Source organism: Megascapheus bottae, chromosome 23 (assembly GCF_031878675.1).
Source record: "Megascapheus bottae isolate mThoBot1 chromosome 23, mThoBot2.hap1, whole genome shotgun sequence".
NCBI classification, from domain to species: Eukaryota; Metazoa; Chordata; class Mammalia; order Rodentia; family Geomyidae; genus Megascapheus; species Megascapheus bottae.
In genome coordinates, this window is record NC_143531.1 from 13,739,190 (window position 1) to 13,766,826 (window position 27,637).

At 36.1% G+C, this 27,637-nt stretch overlaps 1 protein-coding gene across 1 annotated transcript in view; it reads right to left on the reverse strand.

Annotated features, from left to right (window-relative positions):
• Bank1 (B cell scaffold protein with ankyrin repeats 1) overlaps positions 1-27,637 on the reverse strand; it is a 154,574-nt gene that overhangs the window by 77,545 nt on the left and 49,392 nt on the right. The window contains exons 6-9 of the mRNA XM_090356543.1: positions 26,773-26,911; positions 20,451-20,590; positions 17,870-17,975; positions 15,278-15,474 (exon numbers count right to left, since the gene is read on the reverse strand). Coding sequence (XP_090212669.1) covers positions 15,278-15,474; positions 17,870-17,975; positions 20,451-20,590; positions 26,773-26,911 — 582 coding nt within the window. The remainder of the gene's footprint in view (positions 1-15,277; positions 15,475-17,869; positions 17,976-20,450; positions 20,591-26,772; positions 26,912-27,637) is intronic.

Here is a 27,637-nt window from a genome sequence, read left to right on the forward strand (position 1 = left end):
TAAGTGGGACTGCATTAAACTGCAGAGCTTCTGTAGGGCAAAGGACATAGCTAGAAAACTAACTAAAAAGCCTACAGAGTGGAGAAGATCTTCACTAATCATACAAAGGCCAAAGGCCTCATATCTAAAATACAACAGCTCGAAAAATTGAATCACTCCAAAACTAATATCCAAAGTAACAACCATCCCATTAAAAGATGGGCCAGACTTAAAGAGAGTATTCTCTGAAGAAGAATTAAGAATTGCCCATAGACACATGAAGAAATGCTCGACATCTCTGACCATAAAAGAAACACAAATCAAAACCACTCTAAGATTCCACCTCACTTCAGTCAGAATGGCCATAATCAACAAGAAATATAATAACAACAGATGCTGGAGGGGATGTGGCCAGGAGGAATCAGTACTACACTGTTGGTGGGAGTGCAAACTCATTCAACCACTATGGAAAGCAGTATGGCATAGATCTCCCATATGACCCAGCAATTCCACTACTTGGCATTTACCCAATCATCCAGAAACAAAGACAGATTAAATCCACTAGCACAATGATGTTCATTGCAGCATTATTTACCATAGCAAAGATATGGAACCAACCTAGATGCCTCTCAGTTGATGAGTGGGTCAATAAGATGTAGTATTTATACACAATAGAATTCTGTGCTTCTGTCAGAAAGAACAACATCCCCCATTTGTAAGGAAATGGAAAAACTTAGAAAAGATCATATTAAGTGAAGTAAGCCAGACTCAAAGAACATAGGCTCAATGGTTTCCCTCATTTGTCATAATCAGTAGAAACCTTGGGCTCTCCTAGCAGAGATTTACAATAGAACAAAACCTAGATACGTAAAGCCATATAGAATGAAGCTAAATTAAAGGACCTCCACGATATAGAAACAAAAGCCATATAATGAGTGATTGCTGTCCTTAATGTACTATGTTATCTCTCACCTCTTTTGCTGTCCCTTGGTTATCTCATATTGTTACAGTATTTCACCTTGTTATCTGATATATATTATATATACGTATTTGGTTATTTGAAATCAGATAGGGAAGGGGGAAAACAAGATGAGGGGCAGGGGTGGGGGGACCCAAGACATGAGAAAGGGTATCAATGATTGTGAAGTAATTCACCTTCTTTTTTTTTGCCAATCCTGGGCTTGAGCTCAGGACCTGAGCACTGTCCTTGGATTTTCTCAAGGCTAGAGCTCTACCACTTGAGCCTCAGCACCACTTCCGGCTTTTTTCTATGTATGTGATACCGAGAAATCGAACCCAGGTATTCATGCATGCTAGGCAAGCACTTTAACCACTAGGCCAAACTCCAGGCCCCGAAGTAATTCACCTTCTATGTGGTGAATATAATGTAACCCTTCTGTTAATTACAATAAAAATATATGGAAAAAAGATTCCCACATTATTAGAGATGTTGATGATACAAATGTCTGTCGGATGGATAGGACTTTCTACATTCATTAAAAGCAGGCTCTGAGACTGTGGAATGAGAGAAATTTTATGGGATGACTTTGGGTGAGGCAGCTGCAGAATCAATTAAGGTTGAATAGAGTCCCAAGCTGCTGATTTTAGTAATAGCAAAAAAAAAAAGAGTGAAAAAAAAGAACGCTGAGTCTGGTAGTCACCCAGATGTAGGAGCCTTGCTGACTGGCACATTCGTGCTCATTCTGCTGGATCTCTGTGTGGTTTTGGGGCTTACCTCCTGATATATATAACCATTGTTCTCATCTCTCTCAGTCTCAAAACTGGAGGGACTCAAAATAGCACATTAGAAAAGATGTTTTACTTTTCTTTTCATAGCCAAGGTGTTTCGGTCATCTCACATACATGGACCCAGAGGACAATCTGCAACAATGACATAAAATAGAAAAAGAGAAGGGACCAAAACAGCTCCAAAGAAACATTGGAGAAATAATAGTTATACCAACTCAATGTTTTATTGACTAAAATTGGACAACTAAGCAAATATTTCAATGGATAAAATTTAACATCCCAATGATAAAGTCAAATTTCAAGGCTGTGATGACTGTTTGCATTCATATTAAGAAATTTTGTCCATAAATGTAATAAATTTTAATCCAGAAGGTTTGCATTTTAGCTTGTCTCAATAAATGAAATAACCCATGCACCATGCTAGATATGATAGCACATGCTAACCTTAGCGCTATGATCCTACTCTTCAGAAAGCAGAAGAAGGAGGATCACAAGTCCTAGGCCATCCAGCACTACACAGTGAGAAAAATAAATGAAAAAATAATGGATATGTATGTTTGTAAGTTGTTCAGCAAGCATGATAACATTTTAGTGTCTGCTGCATACACGATGGTAGTCTTCTGTGACACTTAACCCTTTGAAAGATGACTGAATAGTGTGACACTACCTCAGGAAAGAAATACAGTACTCGAGGGCCAAGACTTTCACATTCATTTAAATTCATTTGCTTCTTCTTTATATTTTTGCAGAGTTTTCCCAACTGCTGAGAAAACTCAGATGGGAAAGAAGAAATGTTGAGGTACCAGCAAAGCTGTGGTGACCTAGTGAAATGTTTTCTTAGTGGAGGCAACAAGTATCTTTCTTTGCTTTGTCAGAGAGGATCAAGAAGCAATAACAATCGAGCAGAAATGAACACATCTATCTCCCAAGATCTTGAATTCTAATATTATTTTCCAGCAAATGGAAGCAGGGCTCTTTGAGAAACAGTTGATTTTAGAACAGGAGCAGAAAAGATAAATAGACAAAATATGGTGCTAGAAAAGTATAAGTATTCAAACTTTTCCCCCAATCACAAGGACAATGGACAAATGAAAACCATTTTTCAATAGCAAAATCTGGAAGAAATAGAGTGATAGAATAGCTTTAAAATATAAACCAGAGAATAAAATAAACATTCAGAAAATCATACTAGATAAGTAAATTACTGCACAAATGCATAAATAAACATGAGTGGGAGGAATAGGCAAACCGCTCATATAAAATGTTTCTATCTTTTCACTTCCTATCCTTTAGAAAGTGGCTCAGAAAAGTCCACACAGTTGAGTGGCACACAGTAACTTACCTCCAAAGAATACAGTATGACAAAGTGCATGGGAATGGAGACAGAGAAGAATCCTGCTGTTACCACCTCAACCTGGAACCATGAACTGTGGCCATGTTGATTGGATAGAGTGCTGTGGGATTGGGTGGGGATGGGAGGGCTGGGGTGGAGTTGGATGGGGTGAGATGGAAATGGGATCTATGTGTGCTTTTGCATTCTCAACCTCACTTTCCAGTGTGTTTGGAAGAAAAGCAACATACAACTCCTTCTGGGTGAACCTCTTACAAAGTATTCTTTCATTCTTCAGTGTCAAGAGAGTTTGAGAAACTCTCACAGACAAGAGTTGCTTTAGGGCACATGACAACTAAGTACAATGTAGTATCTTGAACAGAACTCTGGAATGGAAAACACTATATTAGTTAAAAACTAAGGGACTGTTCAAACATTGGTTCTTTATTGAAGCAAATGCACTATAATAGTATAAGATGTTAGAAAATAGAATAATAGGAAAAATGGGCAAAAAGTGTCTGGTAACTGTGTTTTCTTTGCAATTATTCTTGAACTACAAAATTGTAAAATGTTGTTTTGTTAAATAAAATCTTAACACAATGATTTTTCCAGATTTTTTCCCTCTTGGAAAAGGGAAGTTAAAAGTCTCTGCCATGAAAATATTAAATATAGAGAATATTCACATTTTACTTAATTCAAATATTCTAATAATTCCAATACTCTAATTACATTTAACTTTCTTGAGAGATAAGTAAACATCTTAGAAGCGAAATTGAAAAGAGAAAACATATCTGTTAAGAACAATAATTAAAGGCATTAACCACAGTGAGTTTACAACATATAAACAAACTCTTGGTACTTTGGTTTCTAGATGCATCAATAAGGAGGTAAGGAAATGAATTCACCCATGCTCTAGTTAATGCCATCAGGGAGAGGATATCTCAGTAGAACCAGAGAAAATGATTCATCAGAGGATGTATTTCAGTGATTTTAGTATTATACTGGAGAGTTATTACTTGATGTATTTTTTCCCATCTTTGCTATATGCTCAGCCTACCGAGACCTCCTACAACATGCAGTTTTGTTAGAGTTCGGTCACCTCTGAAGTTTGATTTATCATGTTGGCATTCAGTGATCACAGCTCAGGTCAGGTGCTCACCACATATTCCTGCATGCCACAGAATCACCTCATGCCACTGGTTTAGGTGATGATTTATGAGAGGAGCTTTCCTTCCTACAGCCTGGGAAGCTAAGGTTTGCAGGTCCTGTGTCAAGATGTGAAGCTAACGTGTCTGACTTGGGGCAAGCTCTAGGCTTGTAAAGAACCCATTAAAGGAAGAAAGATTGTTCATACAAGCCAGGAAGAATGAAAATAAATCCAAGGTATTGAAAGAATGGGGAGAGCAGTAGAAAATGAAGGTTGGCTAATAATAGTTCAGAGATGAACACATCTCAGTAGAAACAGTGGCAATGTTGTAGAAGTTGACTATATCCACAAGGTTGAGGAAAACACAGCTTTGCAATGCAAGTCAGATTGTTATTGCTACGGTAAGGAGAGGAAGATGCTGGGTGTTGTTTAGAGTAATTGGGAGACTGAGTATAGGGTAGTGCACACATCGTGATTTTTACAATTGGAGGCTGATCGGAGGATACATTCATGACCTGCATATAGGGTCCTTACTCATTATCATTACAATTAATGGATTTCGTGGACTGAGATTCCCCAAGAGGCAGCTGCCATTCAGGTACTCATGGCTGATGTATATGATGACAAAGTGTTTTCTTGGTAATTAACCTTCATCTGGACGTAGTGAGAGGTTTGGGATTCCCACTCTCCCTGCACACTCACCCATCACTCACAGATTCCTTAGAGCCCTCCCATAACTAATTACTTAAGAAGAAGGGGATAGGACCTATCAATTACAATGTTACATATAAACAAAATTTCTTATGGCATTTGATGATAAATTGGGTAACTGTGTTAAATTCAAGGACTATTCCTTATCTCTGTGTTTCCAAACTACCTATGTAATTTTCAAAACTAGAATAAATACCTTCTGTAAAAAAATAGATTATGCTCTTGGGATGTTGTTAATGGGTTCTTTCTACTCAACTAGTGGGCAGTCCCTATTGCCCACAATGAGGCAAATATATTTTTCAGACAATTAACGCCCACTGAAGGATTTACATTTCACTTTACATCCACAATGCTATTTGCTGACATAGCTGTTTTCCTAATTAGTCAATCCAGAGAACTTTCTTTGTAACTTTTTCATTGTGCTCTTTTAGAACTACAATGTGGGTGTTTAATGTGACTACATTAATGAAGTATATCTGCTTTCATCAATCTTAGACTTTGAACTCAAGGAAACAAAATAAAGGCCCCTGTCCTCATGATACATACATTCTTGGAGTGGGTAGTGTGAAAGCACACACACACACACACACACGATTCAGAAGAAAGAATATACCCAGTGTTATATACTTGCTTAATATTTGTTGTTCATCTGTTTGACTTGCTTAAATCTCCTCTGGTTATAAATATAGTTATTCCAACATAAATAAAACCATGTTATTTCCTTTCATATCTCTAAATATTCTCACTTGGCATAGCTCTTTACTTGTCATGGGTGTGTGTGTGTGTGTGTGTGTGTGTGTGTGTGTGTGTGTGCATTTAAAACAATATCCACTTGGCCATTACTCAATGTATTAATGGGCTTAAAATTCATGCTTGTATTTGAAATAGACCTGTGTAACAGATTTGCACCATAAATACTGGATGGATACAAGAACATTTATCAGGTCACATTTTCCATAGGATATAATGATACCATCACAATGTAAGTCATTTTGAAACCACACCAAAGAAGCAGCAACAGCAGACAGCCCAACATCGGCACCTTTCCCAGGTCTGTTTCATTTCCTTGCTTAGCTTTATTTTTAGGTCCATCTGGTGTGTTTACCTGTCCACATATTCTATCTACCTATGAGTATTTGAGTAAATTATACTCTGTGTTTTATTTTCCATAGCACTGATCCATATTTTCCTTAAAGGATGCATGATCTTATGCTATTTGTTCTCTGCGAAATGTACAAATGTTACAAGAAAATGAGCCATCTCATTTTATTGGGAAAAAGACATTTCGCGATGGCACCTAATGCATCGGCTATAATTTCATCTGCAGTTTTACTTTTAGAAACCATTGCAGCTGTGTTCTGCTAATGACGGTGATAACTGTGTTGAGCAAAATTGAAGTACTTCATTTTCTGATGCAATTTATTAAGAAACACACACACACACACACACACACACACACACACACACTTTTAAGAAAATGGAATCACACCCCAAAAAAGCAACGGGAAACTTTTTTTTAAAGACCACCAAAAAGCCCAAACCAGCATCCCATGATGAAACCAAGGAATTTTATGAGCATCCTTAAACACATATATTCTGATGCACACACATATAATGATATTATTGCAAGAGTACTTAATACACATACATTACAGAAGGGTAAGAACACTGAAGAGAATATGCAAAAAGGTTTACTGAAGTTATGATATAAACAGCTGAAATCAATGGTCTTTAGTAAAAGGAGAACCCACTGGTATTTTGGACAGGCCCATTTTCTCAGGGGGATTATCTTCCACTACAAGAGAGTACTCACATCCTCACAATCAAAAGACCTCTTTGGATATAAAAATAATCCTCTTTAGTACCCTAAATATTCCCTAGGAAGTACTGAAGTTCACTACAAAGATCTTGAATAAACTGCTACTTTTTGTAAAGAAAATATTGAAATCATTTTTCCATGTTATTTTCCTAGAATGGTATAAGGATTCCTGAATTGCTCTAGAGTTTTACTGCTTCCCCTTAATCTCTCTGCTTCTCTCTTTTAGCCTTCTGGGGCTCTCTGTATTTCTCTCTTCATCTATAACATGCAAACCTTTTCTCCAAGTGATGGCTCAACTGCACAGTTTCACACAGCATGCACAACCCAGCATCCAGAGTGATTGTGATCATAGAAAGACATTCCATTCAGTGGCTTCCCATGTACTTCATAGTGGAATGTGGAGGAAAGAACAAAACTCAAGGAGTTTGCTCGAGATGGATTTATTAAATATAGTCCCTTGACTGTTTTCTCCTGATACAAATTCCACTTTTCGTTATGCTAAAATTGGAAAAAAGCATTCTAATCATGAAAGGATTCAAAACCAAATCTCTTACAATCAGCAAGTTGGTGTTATTTATGGGTAAGTATCTTTGGAGGTCATTGGATGACTTCATCCTTCAAAGGACTATCCAATTTACAGGGCCCATTCTCCTCCTATGTAAACTATGTCCATATTCCTCAGAGGCTGGTAGAGAACGTAGAATGAGGGGTGGGACATCAAGTTCCTGACCTAGCCTAGTATGTAACAGGCTCTCCACAAGTTTTCATGCCTGAGTACTTTACTCTTTCAGAGCAATTGAACTGCACTGTAGGCTTGTATAGCAATGTGGCCAACACGGCAGTAATGAACCAGTTTGTTCAGATAATTGGCCTACTCCCCTCCACATGAAAGATTGATAGGTTCAATATAAGTCTATCAAGTTACCCGTTCTTGTAATAGAGCGCTCTCATTAAGGAAATGGATTAATTGGCTTCCTGACATTCTACTGAGAGGCGGATTTGAATAAGTGCACTCGGTAGTTCTGAGGAAAGACAATTAAACAGGAATGAAGGGAGAAATGTGTGGAGGCTGAAACCTCAGCCACAGACTCAAAGCAAGAATCTCAGCTCCAAATTTGTCAAATGAGGATGGACATGAGTGTCAGACAGATAAAATAGTTTTCTTGCTCCTGACAGAGCTTTTCCTCTCTTCCTCTACTCAGTTTTCTAGAAGGATTACAAACTTCATCTCAGGCAATGCGTGTCTGAAGTAGAACCATGCATCCCTCTTGTTTCCACAAATAAGCTCAGGAGACAGATTTGGGGCAAACTATTTAAAGTAAAATATTCAACAGAATTCTCCTCAAAGTACTGTGTTTCCTTTAAAATATCCCCTTAATCTCTCTCATTGCCCATTGAATGGCTGATCCAGCTCACTGATACCTAGATAGGCTTATGATGATTAATTTTAAGAAGATGCATATAAAAATGCAAATAAACTATATACACATAGCTAAACGCAAAAGCAGATTCTCTGTCTTATTACTAAGCATTTGTAAATATTTGTTCTCATTAGCATTTGCCACAGTTGATCACTGCACTAGTTCCTTCATGAATTTTTCATTTTTCCACTTGGCTTCCAGGTCAACAGCAGTCCTGAATCTCTTTCTACTGCAAAGACTGCTTCATGAATTTCCCTTCCTGCTTCAACTCCAGAATTTTAATATAAAGAGTGTCATTTTTTATTTTTTCAGATTTAACATGTACAAACTTATCGAGTTGCTGGAAATCCTCCCTTCGATTGACTCTTTATATTCTTTATCATTTCAGTAAATAGCAGTTGTTTGATGACAGTTTCTACCAACATCGTTGGAGATGTCAGCAAATGATTCACTTTCCTTAACTCTGCAAAGCTAAAAAATACCCCTCAACATTCAACACTAAAATACTCTTTACTGCTGTTATCTTAATATTAGACAATATCAGTTTATTAACAGTCTTCTGGATTATTGGAGTGGTCTCTGATCAGGCCTCATCTCTCTGTCTTCATTCTGTACTGTCAGTTTCACAACATCTGATCTCCAGTTCAGTTTCAATCAGAACATGCGGCTCCTCCTCACAATTTTCTAATGATTTTCATCCCCTTAAATCCCAACTGTCTTTAAAGTTCTATAGGTAATGTAAAGGATTACTATTATTATTACTATTACTATTATTATTATTATTATTATTTGCCCATTCTGATGCCTGGCCACTGTCCTTGAGCTTTCTCAAGGCTAGCACTCTACTGCTTGAGCCACAACACTATTTTCCAAAGTTTTCTGTGTATGTGGTACTGAGGAATCAAACCCAGAGTTTTGTGCATGCTAGGCAAGCACTCTACTACGAAGCCACACTCCTGGTCCCTGTAATGGGTTATGATTGTTTTTAACTTTAGCTACTGTATTTTCTTTTTACTTGCTCTGGATTCAATGACATTGGTTTATGTGCTTGAACTCAGGAGCTCATACTTGCTAGGTAGGTACTCTACCACTTCAGCCACACATTTAGTGTTTTGTTTTTTTTAATATATTGCCATTTTTTGCCAGTCCTGGAGCTTGAGCTCAGGGCCTGAGCACTGTCCTCAGGCTTTTCTCAAAGCCGGCACTCTACTACTTGAGCCACAGCACCACTTCCGGCTTTTTCTTTCAGTGTTTGTGGTACTGAGGAATCGAACCCAGAGTGTCGTGCATGCAAGGCAAGCACTCTACCACTAGACCAAACTCCAGGCCCTAATATATTGCCTATGTTTGAGGTAGGGTGTCACTTTATTCCTGGAGTAGCCTGTGCTTTGATCCTCTTACTTGTTCTCCCCCAGTCTGGGATAACAGGCATGCATCACCACACCCAGTCATGGGCTGTTACGGGGTCTTACAGACTTCTTGATACCCAGGCTAGATTCCCAACCCAACGCCCTATCCTCCATCTCGAATCTCTCCTTACCCCAAGTAACTAGGACTGTTGGCCTGAACCACTTTACCCCACAGCCTGTTCCTTTTTAGACACTCAGACATTCTGCCTTAAGGCCTCTCTACTTGTTTTGGATTACCACAATATCTACATGATTTTATACTTCATAGACTGATTAAAAAGACCTCTTTCTCTGACTCCTCACTTCAACATTCCTCTACTGAACTCACTTTTCTCTCACAGCACTCCATACAAGTGGCAATTTTTGTTTTTTCCTGGCCTTAAATATAGATATCCATCCAATACATTATATATGTACATATATATATTTACTTGTTTATAGTCTTTTCCTCATTAGTACACATGTTCTGGAAGATTTTTCATTTATAGTGTTGAAAAACTGCAGCCAAGTTCTCATGGTACAGACCACAAAATTAAGAAAAGGGAGGGGTTGGTAGAGGGGGAGCAAGAACAGTGAAAGGGGTGAGAATAATTAAGATTATTAAATTCATAAACTGCTATGTTAAATGGCACTTCCTTTGAATAATTACTAAAAGATAATAAAAAATAAACAAGAAACATTTTTTGCTATTAAAAACATACATGGTACGTAATAAGCAGTCAGCAAATAGGCCCTCTTTGAATGTATTGGCTAAACCAAATTTATTGAGTAAATTAATTCTCTGGCTCAACTAAAATTATGGAGACTGGATCTTCATATTCAAATAAGAAGTGATTAACTTATTTAAACCAAGCCTGGAATTTAGTATTTTTTTGGTGTTATTCTCTTTTTACACTGTATTTTCTGTATGTATCACAAGGAAAATGTTGCTGTCTCTAAAGAGATGAAAAAATCATTTGGTGTAGGCTCATGTGTATTGCTTTTTTGGTGAATATTCATTTCTGTCTTTTGATATACAGGCCTGTGATTTTTTTGTTTGATGGTATACAGCCAGATATTAGAGAGATTTATCGTAGGAATAGTAGCAAAATAGCAGTAGGAAGGTATCCATTCCATTGTTCTTGGGTCATGTGAACTGCCCCTTGTCTGTCCTCATGCATCAGAATAAGTGAAATCAAAAAGAAGGACTTCCAAGACAGACACTGTCCCAATGAAATTTTAATCACTTGCTAATGCATACTTTCTCCTGAAAGGCTAACGCCCCAGAGTTCACTTCATGAGGTGCCCTCTCGAAAGCTGTGATGTCAACATGATCGCCTTAATGACCGTTAGTCACTATGTTTACACCCTGAAATTGCATTGTCTTTCCCTGATGGGAGACACAAGGAGTGGGGTGAGTTCCAGACCACCCTTGCTACACACACTAATTAGTGAGGAAGAAGCCAGAAAAAAGAAGACTCAAGTTTAGAAGGATTTTGAGAAGTTTGAAGTAGAAAAATAGAGAAAAATGTGGGGGCTCCAAGAAGACTTTAACACCTCTTGCAGGCAGGAGTCAATGTCGCCTCTGACTTAAATGGCATTCATAGAAACACACAAATTCAAAAGCGGAGTTTTTCACATTGCATCTCAGCAAAACCAACTCTGTGGCTTCAATAAGATCCTCTTAGATCTCTTAGGACAGCCACATTCTCAACATCTGTGGTGTTTGATACAGTGAGGATCCCACAGAAGTGTAACAAGTTCTTCCAGAATAGCCCTTGCGTAGATGGCCTAGGTTATAGCCCCTGCTCTCTGGTACATTGCATGCCATGAGAAGAGGGAGGAAATGGGCTTAAGACTGCACGCTGAGGAGTCTGCACCAAAGCCACAGAATGTTTTTCCCCAAATTGAGCATATGTGGATGCTGTAGTAAATAGTGAATGGTAAAACCTCATTTTGGAACACAATTAAGATCTTCTGAAGATGAAAAATTTTCCTCTGCCTGAGATATTATAATGAAGTATGGGATCTCAGCATTTAGTTGTGTGTGGCTTAGGCAAGGCACCAAGGGGATTTCTTAAAATTTTAAAAAATAAATTAGTTTAGAGATACAGATTACATAATTTAGGGGATGTGAAAGATAATCAATATGTACAGTATGGCAGTGTTTGTTCTTTAAAAAAAATCAGATAGTACTTCTCATTTTTTTTTTTTGCCAGTCCTGGGCTTGAGCTCAGGGCCTGAGCACTGTCCTTGGGCTTTCTCAAGGTTAGAGCTCTACCTTTTGAGCCTCAGCAACACTTCTGGCTTTTTTTTTTTCTGTGTATGTGGTACTGAGGAATTGAACCTGGACCTTCATGCATGGTAGGCAAGCACTCTACCACTAGGCCAAACTCCCAGGCAGTACTTCTCATTAAAAAAAATAATGTATATTACCATAAATCATGGAGACAATTTATTAAAAAATCAGGAACTTGAAACAGACACAATATTTGTGTTAGAAAGCCTTTGCTTTGCTGTATGTAGGGATTAGTTTTATTGGTGCAGATTTAAGCAGACAATGCAACATTATGGGCTTTTGTGGTGTGTGTGTGTGTGTGTGTGTGTGTGTGTGTGTGTGCGTGTGTGGGTGTGTGTGTGTACTGGACTCTGTCCCTTAGCTTCTTTGCTCAAGGCTAGTACTGTTATCACTGGAGCCACATCTCCACTTTCAGTTTGTGGAACTCCTGAGTGGCGAGGGTTAGAAATGTGACCCTGGGTGCCTGGCTGTGTTTACACGCTTCAGCTGAGGAAAACATGAAATTTCTTGAGGTACTTCCCTCATCTGGTTTTCCCCAGTGATGTTGATGTCCCTTTCTGCTCTCTGGGTCCCCCAGGACCTGCACCACTGTGGAGATGAGCTATAGATCATCATGATTCATGTTACATCTTTTTCCTCCTCTGTGGAAGCAGAGTTGTGAATACCAATTCAGGGGACCTTTTTAAAGGACTCTGTCCTCTGCATAGGTAAAGGTAGCATATACAGACAGTGTTAGCTATTCTAGAAACACTATGGCAATATGAATCATTTATTATATGTAAACACAGTGGGAAAACAACAGATGTGACATTTGTGCATGGTTCATATTGAGAATTACAAATGAGATGCTTTGCTTGCCTCCATGAAACCAAACTAACACTATTACAGAGAATGTGAGATTGTTCTAAAGTATTTCACACACTGGTCTATGAGAAATGCTTTTCTTAGTAGTCATTCTGGTAACATACTACTGAAAAACAACTTCCCTCTCCTCCTTTCTGTCTTCTCATTTATTTCCTCTCTTCTCTCCTCTCTCTCTTCAGATAAAAAAATTCTATGTAGCCCATTCTCTTACCACTGCTCCTGAGGGTTGGAATTGCAGGCTACCACTGCTTTCTGAATTATGATCTGATCTTGCAGCTAGTGAAATACATTTTGGAAAACAAATGACCATTACATTGTCTCTGATTTGAACTGAGCTGCCTCACAGATGGAGCACTAACATGTGTGCAAATGTGTAAAGAAAGAACTGGAAAATAAAGTGGGGTTTATTTGGAGTTAAAAAGTAGGTGGAAATACTACAAACGCCTGGATTTTAAAGTAATCATGAGATGACAGACCACTGAGCTTACCTTTTTGTGCACACACATTACACGTGGCTTGGACAAAGTGCTTTCAGTCAACCAAAAGGTATTTCAAAAGTGAAGTTTAAATTTCCATGCATGCACACATGCAATTATAACTCAGTGAATGTTGGAAACGCTCATTCAGTACTGCACTGTTGCCAGTTTGTTTAGATTGTTTTGTGACCTGCTGGGTGGGTCCTTGACTGTAATTTTTGTGAAAATGTGCCTTCCAGAAAGTAAATGGTGCACCCAAAGCAAGAGAAAAGCAATTGTGCTTAAGGGAAGTGACACCATAAAAATTGTAGAGTTGTCAGCAGGTGTCATGTCTGTAGTGGAAGTTGGGCTGCACTGTGGAAAAAAATGAATCGACTATACAGCCCCAAGCACTGGATATCCAGAACAGTTATGATTTTTCCTCAGTGGTGATCTCCTGGGAACCACACACCTGTGCATACAAGTCTACTGTGCTGTAGGAAAATATTCAAGACTGACTTGACTCATTGGCATCCCTGAGAGAGAAGCCATGTTTCTGCAGTTGGAGACCTGAGATAGTGGATAATTACTAAGATGGATGTGTTCATTAGTCAAACCAGAGAGACTAGATAATGTCAGCATCTCTGAGAATCATGACTTAAAATCTTTCTAGGAATAAAAATACTGTTCACTTCTAAATCCAAGGACCTGGGCTAAAAATGAATACCTCATTAATTTTATTACAGGACTTCATGACTTCATGTTCTGTTGCTTTGGTTTTTTCACTGCTATTGTTGATATTGTTGTTCTGGTCCTGAGGCTTGAACTCAGGGCCTGAGCACTGTTGCCAAACTTTATTTGCTCCAGCTTAGCACTCTAACACTTGAGCCACGGTTCTACTTCTGGCTTTCTGGTGGTTAGCTGAAAATAGGAGTCTCACAGACTTTCTTGCCTAGGCTGTCTGAGAGCAGAGACACTCAGATTCCTGAGTAGTGGAGATAATAGTGTGAGCCACCAGTGCCTGGCCTCTTAGGCAGTTACTTTAAATCTGGGGAAAAGCTATTCTAATAAGAGTGCAGATGTTATCATGTTCTCCTGACAAATATTTTGCTATTTTTTTATAAATGGAAAAAGTTTCATTAGTTGTCCTTTTTACTCTACGGAAATTATAAAGACCAAAGATACTAGAATGACATAGTCTGCTAATCAGAATAAATGTCAAAATATCCAGAAACTGCTTAATAGTACTTGAATGTTCTATATTATTGGTTTAATAGGAATAAAATTATATCCGTTCTGAGAATCCAAAGATAGATCTTGACATGTTCATCATCATAATCTGGTCCTATTATACTTTATTAAGGACCTTCAGAAGTTTAATGTGTAATTCATTCTCTAGATAAAAATATGCAGGCTTTTGTTACAAGCAGAAAAGAAGAGCTCTTCTAAATTTGACCACAGGAACACAAAGTGTATTTTATTTACTGAGAAAATATCCTCTTGTTTTATAATCATCTTTGATTGCATTCTTGCAAAACTAACATCCCTCCATGAGCATCTGGAAACTCGAGCTTTTCACAGAAATATTATGGAATTGGGATTTAACAGGGAGAGTAAAGAAATCACCTAATTTAAGCAACCTAAAATTTTGATTTCATAAATTGCATAGACTTTTTGAATGATTATCAAAATATATTCCCTTTTAACATAATTTATACCATTCTTGGGCTGAATAATCATGTAAGATCTTAAACAAAATAATAATAATAGTAGGTTCATGTCTCTCTCATCATCAAGCACAGTATATAAAAGTCAAAAGACTGGACTGATTTCCAAAACAGATGTTTAGAGGAAAGAATCAGAATCAGTTTGTGGCAATACCAGTACAAGTTCATGAATCTTGAAATAAGCTTTATGAAGTCAATGCATGACAGGAAATCAACACATGGTATTATTGCTAGAGGAAATCAACACATGATTATTATTGCTAGAGAGTACATTATAAACTGTACAACAGTATCAATTTCAAAAGCGTAATGTCTATGTGCATATCACACATGCATACAGACAGTTTATATAACAGATTTGGGGGGAATAATCTAAAAAAAAACTTACTGCAAAATCTTCAAAGATTTTCTTGAGTTCTTTGTGACCATGCCTTTCAGCAATATGAACTGGATCTAAACCATCCGTGTTTTTTATCTGAAATGCCCACCTTGCTTTGGGACATTGAAGCAAATGAATGGCCAGGTTCTTTAAGCCAAATTTGGCTCCACAGTGGAGAAGAGTTGGAAGTACTTTGACATGAGTATCTGAAAGTACAGGAAATACTAGAATGTCATATTATATGTATATAGATATAATATTTGCCATCATGTAGACAAATGAAACATATTCTACTCCTACAGGGAATGCCAACCAAGCAGGGAAGATTTTTTATGTATATTTGCATACATGAAGCCATCGGTAATTTTAGCCACTGGTAACCCAACTCTTCATTCACGACACCCATAAAGAAGAGTGTAGCTGAGGAGTAATATAACTCTGTTCTCTACCTGGGAATCTCTGGGATTCTTGCTTGTCGCATAATAAATCAAATATATGTCTACTAAAAGTTTGCTAAGTGCCAAATTGATTTCTCTTTGCTTTTCATCTGTAGTGAGCTCTTGTCCTTCTTCCATCAAAAATAAATAGAGTCATGATTATTTTTCTCTCTCCTGTGAGAATGATTGCCAGTTTCTGGAATGTGTTTTGTTTTATTTCTTGGTGCTGAGTTTGCTACTTGATTTATTTTAAAGGAACTGATTTTGGTGATCACCTTGCTTGTTCATATTACAGTAGAAATAATAGTTTCTTCGCATTATGTACATCTTAATAGGAGAATTTCTGTCAATTATAGTTCATATTGTATCTAATTATTCCATTGAACTACAGAATTTTGTTTATAAATATTTTATAATTTTATCCATTACAGAAAATTAATAGAAAATTCTCTTAAAATGTCATTAGTCTGCATGTTTCATTTTAGGGCAATTTTCATTTAATGAACCATGATTCATTACAGTTGTTTTGATTATCAATGTGTATATAGAAAAGCCATAATTCACACTACAATATGATAAATTCTCAGCTTTTTTTATGACTGTGTTTTTCAAATAAGCACAGGAGAGCAGAATAAATATCTGTAGGGCCTTTTTTCTTGTATTTTATTGTCGGGGTAATGTATAAAGGGGTTATAGTTACATTCATCAGGTAGTGGATACATTCCTTCTTGAATATTGTTACCCCTTCCCATGTTTTTCTTCCATTACCCCTCCATCCCAGTTGTAAAATTAATTAATCTGCAACATATTGTCTTGTGTATATTGCTGTTACATTGCTTCACCCTTTGTCCTTTGAGGTTTATCTTTGTGGTCGTTGGTTCTAATGTACTATATGAAGTTATTTTTTTCTCTTTTGTTTTATTTTTTCCCCTTATGGCTTATCCCCTGTTGTTACTGTATCTGATTTTGGTTCATGGTATATTATATATACATTTATTTGTTTATTTGAATTATGGAGAGTAAGGGAAACAACACTTTGATATTCTTTATCCCAGTATCTTGCCCATTGGTGGAAATCTGTTGTAATCCCTTGTATTAATAATACAATCCCCAATGATTCGCATATTAGAACATCAATCATAAATTAATAAAATTATTTAAAAGTCCTACATTACAGTAACAAACCAAAATTAAGTCCTAAACTTTATATAGAGAGCAAGTTTTTTCCCATGGAAGATTATTGTTATTGGAAAGTGGGACTTTAAAACCAGTAATAGGGTATTTCAGAGAAAACATGAAAGTATAATTTTATTTTTTCCTTTATAGACTTCCTGTTTAATTTCTACACATCCCTGACTCTGTTAGCCTACAGTAAAACTCAAACATAGGGGCTGGGAGTTTGGCCTAAGTGGTTGCCTAGCCTGCACGAAGGCCGAGGTTTGATTCCTTGGTATCACATACATAGAAAAAAGCCAGAAATGGTGCTGTGGCTCAAGTGGTAGAACTCTAGCCTTGAGAAAGCCCAAGGACAGTGCTCAGGCCCTGAGCTCAAGGCCAAGGACTGGCAAAAAACAAAACAAAAAACAACAAAAAAAAACGTCAATCATAACTTCAAATAAACAGGAGTGAAAGTGACTAAGACATATTACTGGTAAAACACTATTTTATTTATTAAAATATGACAGAGTATTAACCCCAGAACTTTCTACCAAAAAAAGATTGATTAATAATAAGATAAGCATATCTTAAATCCAGTCATGTAGGCAACTTTAAAACAAAAATCCTAGGGCCTATTAAGGCAACTCAACTCAATCATGATGAGACATGAGTATATAGATTTTAAAGCTCAGATGTTCTTTATCTGACATTGAGCCAAGACTAAAGGGCCAGAGAAGTAACTTAAACATGATCTAGTCATATTTGTATTGACCTTGCATATTTTTGTTTTGTATTTTCAGTAAAATTTAGAGATAATATGCTGAAACAAGGCTTCTCATATTGAAATTTCAATTCTTCATTTAATATATATATATAAAAGTACTGCATAAAATTATAGTTATCCACATTTTAGAGACCCATAATTTAATTTTTTTACCAAATGGAGTTCAGACAATCAAGTTTAATACAATACAATAAATAATTGGTGCAATTGAAGAATACTCACATTCCTTTTGAGAGTAAATTTCAGTTGGAAGAGACTGAAACTCATAATATGGTATCTCATGTTTGAATACGGCTGCAAGAATACTATCCAGATCTTCCATGTGACTCTGTTTTTATGCACAAAGAAAATTCTTCATTAGTTGAGGTATAGAAGCATCTTCAGGCAAGGAAAGAATAAATGCTAAGTTATTATTAGTAACACTGATGTCTTTCTTGAAAGAAATAATGTGTATTAAATACTTACCTAAAAACCCATAATTCAGGTAATAGAAAACTTGATATAAGAGATAAAATTGGCTGCTTTCAAATGTGTGATGGTAACTTTATTTTATAGTTAAATTTTCTTGAAATGACATTATAATAGACCAAATGAGAGCATTGAAGTTTTTCAATAATCAATTATGGTAAAATATGCACTGAATTTTCATAAATGAAATTATAAGATGGACCTGGTTCATCAACTTAAGAATAAGAAAAATGACTGTCTAAGTAGATTATATTATTTCTATGTCTAAATGACAGAGAACATTCCTCTTAACCTTTACCTTCCTATAAGCTACACTATTACAACTTATCTATCAGTTGGTTCCCTAACCTGAACCAGCCAGTAGGTGCAACACAGAATTCAAGTGCTCTACTGCCAGTGAAGCAGCCTATCACAAAGAACAGCAGTTTTCTAAAATTGTATTGTGTCATAAATACATATGAAATACTGATATATGTATAAAATAAATTGGGGAGCAGATAAATGAAAGTTAAAAAAGAGAAGTCAGATGTCTATACTTTACTAAAACCTGTAAAATAAAAATATCAGTAGTTTATATATATAACATATGTGTATAATATATATCACATAGAGTAACCAATAGAAAAGATGCATGAAGAGATAACAAATTAAACTATCAATGATGACTAAAACAGGAGCTCTTCAAAGTTCAAGCAACCTATAGGAAGAATTCTTACAAATGGGAAAATATACACGAGAAAAAAAAGTGACTGTTACATAAGTACAAATGGTGTAAAGAAATGTAAAAAGGCAGATATTGGCAGAGCAGACTTACAAACATGATTAAAGGTATGCTATCTTTAAGAAACACACTTTACATAAGTAAGCATTATAGGATTCTTTTACTTTCTGTATCTCTCTCTCCATATATATATGTATATATATATATATTTCAAAGATTACCAATAGCAGCTTTATTAGTATGAAATAAGGTAGACATCAGAGCAAGGAAAATTTCAGGAGACAGAAAGGAGCATTATATAATGCTTTCCAAAGGTTTCTTTTTTATATTCTATATGTCTTCTTTTGAGTTACAATAGAAGGATAATTCATAAATTAGGGTTTCCAGTTATATATCTATTTTATTCCTTCCCTCCTTCCTCCCTTTCTTTCTTCCCCCTTCCTTTGTTTCTCTCTTCCTCCTTTCCTTTCCCTCTCTCCCTCCCTCCGTCCCTCATTTCTTTCTCTCTTTTTTCTTTGTTTCTTTCTCCCTCTTTCCATCCTTCCTTCCTTTTTTCCTTCCTTCCTCCCTCCCTCCCTCTTTCTTTCTTTCTTTCTTTCTTTCTTTCTTTCTTTCTTTCTTTCTTTCTTTATTTCTTCCTTCCTTCCTTCCTTCCTTTCTTTCTTTCTTTCTTTCTTTCTTTCTTTCTTTCTTTCTTCTTTTCTTCTTTCTTTCCTTTCTTCCTTCCTTCTTTCTCTCCTTCCCTTCTAATCTCTTGCTAACAATTATAATTTTCAACAGTCAATGCGGGGCACAGTGGCTCGCACCTGTAATCCTAGCTACTCAGGAGGCTGAGATTTCCAATTAATCACTGGAAAATGGGAAGTGAAGCTGTGGCCCAAGGGTAGGGCAGAAGCCTTGAGCGGAAGAGCTCAGGGACAGTGTCCAGGCCAGAGCTCAAGCCCCCTGACCCCCCACCCTCCCCAAAAGTAAAAACATGAAGCTGTGGTTCAAATGGTAGAGCTCTAGCTTTAACTGAGGTAGTTAAGTGAAGCCTTGAGTTCACTGGCACCAAGTCAGAGAAAAATATTACTTCTACTCTGAGAAGTTGATGGACTAAATAAAGTTAAATTTCCATTTTAAGCAAGATTTCTCCCTCAACACTGGATCAATAGCAGTAAAACAGACTGCAGAAGTGAAGATAATAGTTTATAATTCTCCAAGATTTAATAATTACACCTTAAAATCTCATGAAAAAGTACCAAAAGGCTCTTCCAGATCAGAAATACGTCACGAGGCCACCATTGTGGAACAAGACTTGATCGTATGAGAGGAACAAAACAGCTTGGTGGACCTCTTTTGCACATCTCTCATGAAGTCTGTAATGTCTTTAAAATCCTGGCCTGCCATTTTGTGAGGGACAAGCAACCGTTTCCTGCCGATGTTATCTGCAATGACTTCACCCAGGCCGAGCAGTTTGTTTGCTTAGATGTTGGCTTTTTCCTTTCCCATTGACTATCAGCTATTTGCCCTCATTCAATAAGCATTCAAGCTTTATACAAAAGCAGGAATCCACTTACCTAGTTCAGTTTTCTGGTCTTCATTATGGTTAACTATATGGAAAAACCAACTTACCGGGCACAAACTCTCCCCTGAGCTGGCCACCGACAATGGACATTCTTGCCTCTTTGGTGTTGTGTAGTATGTAATTTCCGTGGTAGCCTTTATGTTTCCATCACAATAGACTTTGACAATGACTGATCCAGGTGGGAGATCTTATAAAACACAAACAAGCTTTAGAAACTAACTGTACAATTCACACATAACTTTAGAGAATACAAAGAAACTTTTAAGAATTCATGGAATAGTTAATAATAATTCATAACATTATAAATGTTTTGGATTTGGGTGATCTTAATACTTAATACTTAAAACTATAAAATTAAATATAAAAATTTAAATTTAATTAAAAAGTTAAAATATAAAAATCATGTTAAAATTATAATCGGATTAAAGTAAAAAATAATTTCTATATTCTAATATCTTTTTACAGTTGTGATCTATAATAATCTTTACTTGTTCTAGAATTTAGAAAAGTGCGGGTGAAATAAAAATTCTCCTTAGTTATAGGTTAAGTTTCACAAAATTGTAGTTCGAAAGAATAGAGCTGATTGAAATCTTTCAGTTTATATTCAATTGTTTAGAATAGAAACGTGCAGGAAAGTAGAGTTCAATATTCTAAATCTTAAGAATATAAACCAAGCACCTGTAAGTGACCTCTGTAAGCTTAGCAACTTGGGAGATTGAGAACTAAGGCTTTTTGTTCAAAGCTATCCCAGAGAGAAAAGTCTGAATGCCGCTCATTGTCAACTAATGGGTGAAAAAATAATGTTGGCACTGGAGGTATGGCTCAAGTGGTATAACACTGGACATGATTGAAAAAGCAAACCAGCACAAGGTCCTGGGCCAAAAAGAAGTCCCATATATGCTACATACCTTTCTGTAAGCACATTGTTCAAAAAGAAAACTACGCTGTGAATTCTGTTATACCAACAGAGTTCAAAGATGTATAAAAATTTGGGCTTTTCTATCAAAGAATAAAAACATACAATCATTTCAATAAAACACTTATGTTGTAGAGCAACAAAAGGAAGCAAAATCTTGATCATTAGGACAAAACTTAAAGTTTTTGCTTTGCTGCGAAGGATGGTGGCTGTAATTCTAGTTCTTATAAGGTGAAAATAGGTAAATCAGTGTCCCAGGAAGAAGAAAAAAACATAGCACTCTACCTAAAACATACTGAAATAAAACAATATGGCTCAGGTAACAAGCTAGAAGCCCTAAAATCAAACCACAGTTTGAAGGACAATCTTGGGGATCGACAAAAAAATAAAACTCTATCACAGAAATCCATTTTTCCTGTAAAACTATTAATCAAACATCTCGGATTTCAAGTAAGTCCAACAGTCTTGAATATTTAAAATTGCATATAGCTTAAGCATTAGTTTTACTTTATCTCATGAAAAAGTTAACAGTCAGTTAATAACCTTGTTCATAGAAATTTAAAAATAATAAAATCCATCTGAAGTTTAACTTGATGAAGGAGCTAACAAAAACCTCCTCTAAATTATTTAATAATAATTATTTCACCCAGTACCAGGGCTTGATACTGGGGTTCACATTTGCTTGACTTGTACTCAACCCAGCCAGCCTTTCAGTGATTAACTGAAAATGGAATCCCATTGATTTTTCTACCCTAGCTGGCTCTGAACCACAATTCTCCATGCCTCAGTATTCTGAGTAACTAGAATTACTGGTATGAGCCACCAATACCTGACATTTTTCCATATTCTTGACTTCTAACTTGCATTATAGAAAAAGGAGTATGTGAAAAAGTAAAATGCCTATCTTCCCCAAAGAGTGTTGTGCAATGGAGAATGAAAGAGATCTATACAAAAACTCTAAGTTGTGAACTGTTAGTCATGAGATAACGCTGTGTGCACTTAGTACTCTGTGCCTGGATTCACTGGAGCCATATAATTGGTGTGTGGTGTGTGGTGTGTGTGTGTGTGTGTGTGTGTGTGTGTGTGTGTGTGTGTGTGAGAGAGAGAGAGAGAGACAGAGACAGAGACAGAGACAGAGACAGAGACAGAGAGGCTTGCCAGTACAAGGACTTGAACTCAGGATTCTGGGTACTGCCACTTAAATATTTTTTGCTCAGGTTTGGGGTATACCACTTGAGCCACACTTCCACTGCTGCCTTTATTTAATTATTATTTATTTTGGTTAATTGGAGATTCACGTCTCAAATGTTTCTTCCTGGGCTGACTTTGAACTGTGTGATTCTTAAGTTTCAGCCACCTGAGTAGCTTGGACGACAGGTGTAAGTCCCTGGTACCTGGAAAATATGGTTTTAATGTAAAATTTTCATTTTATTGTGGTAAGTCAAAAAGAGATTTTGAAAGAAAATAATGATGCTGTTTATTATAGGGAGTTAACCTTCTGAAAGAGTCAAGCAATGAATCATAAGAGACATATGGTGAGAAGATTGGCTTGGCAATTCTTGGCATAAAATATTTAAACTCTTCTAATTTCTTTAGCATTTAGCATAAAAATGAGAGGGTTTATTTCTCAAATATTGAGTCACTAATTGAATTGAGTCTTAACCAAGGTATCTATGCGCTCTGATGTTTTTAGAGAAATTCTCCCAAAGATACGTCCTTTGAAGTATTTGCTTTGTGTATTTTCATATTTGTTGAGTGGTAGTCTTTAAATCAAAGCTTAATTATTATTCTTACTAACACATGTACACCATAGGGACCACTGGTTTGGGATGTCATTCAACTTCAGGAATGGAAGTCTATCTTCACATGGAGTCACTGTGATTGTAGGTTATAGCTTTTCAGTAAACATAGAAGCCAATTAATTTAAAGGCTCAAATACAAGTAGAAAGTGTAACTTCTGCAGCTTGCCTTATAGACTGGTACATATCACAAGCAAGGGTGAGAGTCAGCCATGAAGATGATAAACAACACACATGGAATGGGGAGGAAAACATGGTGCCTTGTCACCGTCAGATACCATGAGTACACATACAAAGCAAAGCAATGACAAAGGACTCTGGCCTACAAATCTCAACTGGATAAGATGATGCTGTAGTATGAGAACATGATTTGTCTTTTTTTTTTTTTAGTTGCTGGTTTTCGTGACAAGGTCACCAAACTTTCCATTCCCCTGTCTCAGCCTGCCAGTGTCTGGGATTGAGCATAATGTACCACTATGCTCAGCAAAATGATGCTGCTTCAATGACAGCGTTACGATTAAATGTGTGCAGCATGACTATAAAGTCATGCCTAAAAAAGAATCTCAGTAGTGTGTACAATAATTATGATCCCTAGAATCATAAAACGAAAACAGAAATCTATTTCTCAATTGTTGTTTCTGTCCTAAACAGAGTCATCATAATAATCGGCATATTCTTAAGCATCTTTCAATGCTCTTTTCATGATGTTTGAAGTTAAATTTTCATTGAACCAGAGTGTAATTTCCTAATTAATAAAGATCCTGTGTTTCTGTTGATTCATCATGAATTTCTTTCAACTTTTAATTGGCTGGCCCCCTGCTGTGTTGTTTGTTCTCTGGCTGGGCTACAAGTACCAAAGGAATTCTCTCTTCTTTCCACCTAGAAATTAATATTTCTAGTTGAAGACTTCAATATGTTTTTATCTGCTTAGCAATAAAGGAAAGTAGAGTTGCTTGAAATTGACATAGCTCCATGTCCTTGTTAGATACAAACCTGTGGATGCCATGAGGAGTTATGGTTCCTAGAAAATGAAGTGATTACAGTGCATTAAGTTACTGAGTTGAAAGAAAGAGGAGATGATAAAACTAAATGATATTTTCTCAACTGAAAATCACAAGTGAAAATGTAGTAGGGCAGAAGTTGAGAGCAGGTACCTAGAGCATTTTAGGATTTCCTCTCTGGTCCACCTTGTTGTACTTGAATATTTTCCTTGCTTTGTTTCCAGTGGGAAATATCCAGCATTGGCATTTTGTTTTAATGAAAATGCCAAAGTTAATGAGCCTTCGATATAAGATAATTCAAGTCATTGAGTAATGTCTCTGTTTTCTCTCTTATTAATATTTTTCTTTGATTTTAGTGTTCTATATTCTGAATACAATATATAGAAGTTATTTTAATAAGTATCTTGCTTTGTGTTATAACAAAAATGAATGTTTTAGTGTCTATCATTAATATTTGGATAATTCTTGGGCTTTGTGTTTTCATTCTCTGTATCAAATCACCTGCTGTTATGCCTTTTGAAATTGTTCCATATTTTATGAATATTCTGTCCCTTTCATACAAAGAAATACTCATTTTGTATCTAAATTTGAGACATTTTTATTGGCCTATCTTCAAATCCAGTCATTCTTATCTCACCATGTCCAGTCTACTCATGAGCTGATGGAGGTTCCTTTCCATTTCTGATGCACTTAAGTTTCTCATGTGATCACGCCCGAATTTTGCAGTTACTTTAGCTGCCACCAACTATTACTATAAAAAAAACATGGCTTACAGCAGTGTAACCATGAGACAACCATGAGGTATTCCCAGGAATTTCTTACTTGCCATCCACTTGTGGCTTTTCTGAATCATACATCTTCTGGGTTCATCTGCTATGAGATGCACAGTTTTGAATAGTTTCTTTTATTGTATGTGTGTCTACTCACTCTGTTGACTATTCTCTTCACCGTGCAACACACTTTATAGTATGCTGTACTCCCATGTGTTCGTTTTTGCCCTTGTTGCCTGTGTTTTGTGCCTCTTACTCAAGAAATCTTTGTCTAGTAGTGTTTGTAATGGTCGTCTAGAAGTTTTGTGGTACCAGGAACACTGTCATGTTTTATTCTCTGTACTCCTCAAATCCATTAGGGTTGCTAAGCTAAACTATCTCAAGGAAGGTGAATAATTTTATTTGACATCTTTTTGTGTGTGGGAGGGGTGGGGAGTCATGGGGCTTGAACTTGGCCTGGGCACTGTCCCTGAGCTCTTCAGCTCGAGGCTAGGCTTTACCCTTGAGTCAAGCCCCACTTCCTGATTTCTAGTGATTATTTGGAGATAAAACTCTCAGGTCCTTTTGTGCAGGAGTTAACTTTGAACCTTGATCCTCAGATCTCAGATTTCTAAGTAGCTAGGATTACAGGCATGAGCCACCACACCCAGCTTATTTAACTTTATCCATTACTTGAGAAGTATTATTTTTAAGCACTTCTTAATTTGTAATATTGGTTTTATTGTAGTGATTTATTCTCACTAAATTTGATTTAAACTAGTTAGAACTAGTGAGAAATTATCATTCATTAAATCATTTAAGGATGTGACATGAGGAGGGGCTCTCCAGGAAGGTAGAAGAGATGAGAGAATGTGTTTTCTCTCATCTCTTTTCTGCATATGCTTGGCTATGACAAAAAGCAGTATCTGCAATGTTTTCACAATTTTTGAATAGCATGTCTTCTCTTATAATCCAACTGTAGCCTAAGTTATCCAAAGAAATCACCAGAGAGAACACATGCTCTGTATAACACAAAGTTCTGTAAAGCAATTTGGACAAGAAATTTATAATATTTAAAAAAAATAAATGAGAATGCGTGGTGTCTTTACCATACTCTCCAGTTTTGAATATTAGTGCATTTTCCATTTTCCATTCATAGTAAGGTTGAACAGCTTTTCGTTTCAACACTCACATTTATGAAGCTTTATTAGGTACTGTTCTTTGATTATGAAAGGACATCATAAGAAAACCAGTAGTCATAAGTTTTTGTTAAAATCAGTTCTGGAATTTGATACATTAAATTCTTTTAGTACAGTTATTGTAGTGAGCATGTATATTCCATCCAGAACTTAGCATCTAATACAATTTATCACATCATAAAAAATTGAATAATCAAATTATTAGCTTTATAGATGAAATAAGGAAATGATAGAAAAAATCATATGTAGAAATGTCACTATAATTAGAATAATGAGGGAGTTATGCCTTTCAGACCAACTAACATATATTCAAAGGCTTGAGGAGGGGACAGGAAAGGATATCAGACAGATCTTTAATTGAAATTCAAATTTAAACTTGCTAATCTTAATGTTAAAACAAAGTAGCTAATGTGTAATTAAAGGGCTCTATACAGTCATTTTCAAATGCATGATTCTCCTCACTGCCATTTCACTACAGAATATACAAACTAGCTTTGTATAACTTAAACAAGCTAGTTTTGTATAATTTACACCTTTGAAAATCTGGATTAATAATAACAATGTTGAGCGTGTGAAAATTCACACAGGAAACACCTGCAGAACAATATTAGTTTCTCTCAGGAAGTGAAACCATTTATCATAAATTTAATGAAAGGAACCCACCAGAATGCTATTTTATACTTATTAAAGCATAAAAATCCTTACCCAAAGCTTTCATACTCCAAACTTTCTTATTCCAAAGCGTTGGCTGTTTTATAACACGCTTATAATCTGATATAAATTCAACCTCCAAACTTTCACCGATTACTTTGTCTCTCAGCAGAATAAATAGCTCACCAGGATTCTGTAAGGTAAAAATGCCACCCAAACAAGCATTGAAAAAGTATACCTCAACCAAAGAACTCTTTCATTTATTAGTGATTAAGTTTATTCACTATTGTTTAATATTATTGGTATTTCAGCCATCATCAGAAATGAAACATTTAAAATGTGATTCTCACTAAATTTTAAGCATGAGTGAGTCTATCAAGTATTTCTTTTCCAAAATCATGTTTTGCAAATGAAAAACCATGGGAAAATAGCTTCTTCTCTTCCTTTTCCTGTGTGGGCCTTGCTAACCGAGAGTGAAACATTTTTTCCCCCAGATCAACAGAACACCAAAATTAAATCATTACATTTCCCCAAATCTTAGCTTTCACTTTTATAGACTTTGGTTTCTTTCTGTTTGGTTTCTTTGGTTTCTTGGAGAAGACTTAATGAGGTTAAGATCTCTTATAGTTCAAATATAGTAAAATTTTTAAATGTTAAATTATTTTATATTTTTATGTAATAGTCATTGTCTTGTAATTTATATGAGTGTCTGTGAAGGTTTTTGAACTGAGTAAAGGTTATAAATCTAAAACCTTCAAGATTTCATTCAGTTGAAAAAGTTAATCCTACATACATAAACTAAAAGGGTAATTGAAGACCTCATTTGGGGAGAAAAGAAAAAGGAAACTGCCCCTGCCCAATAGGGGAGATAAAAGAGATTGGAGTAATACAGAGAAAAGGAAAAAAAGTATTTATTGAG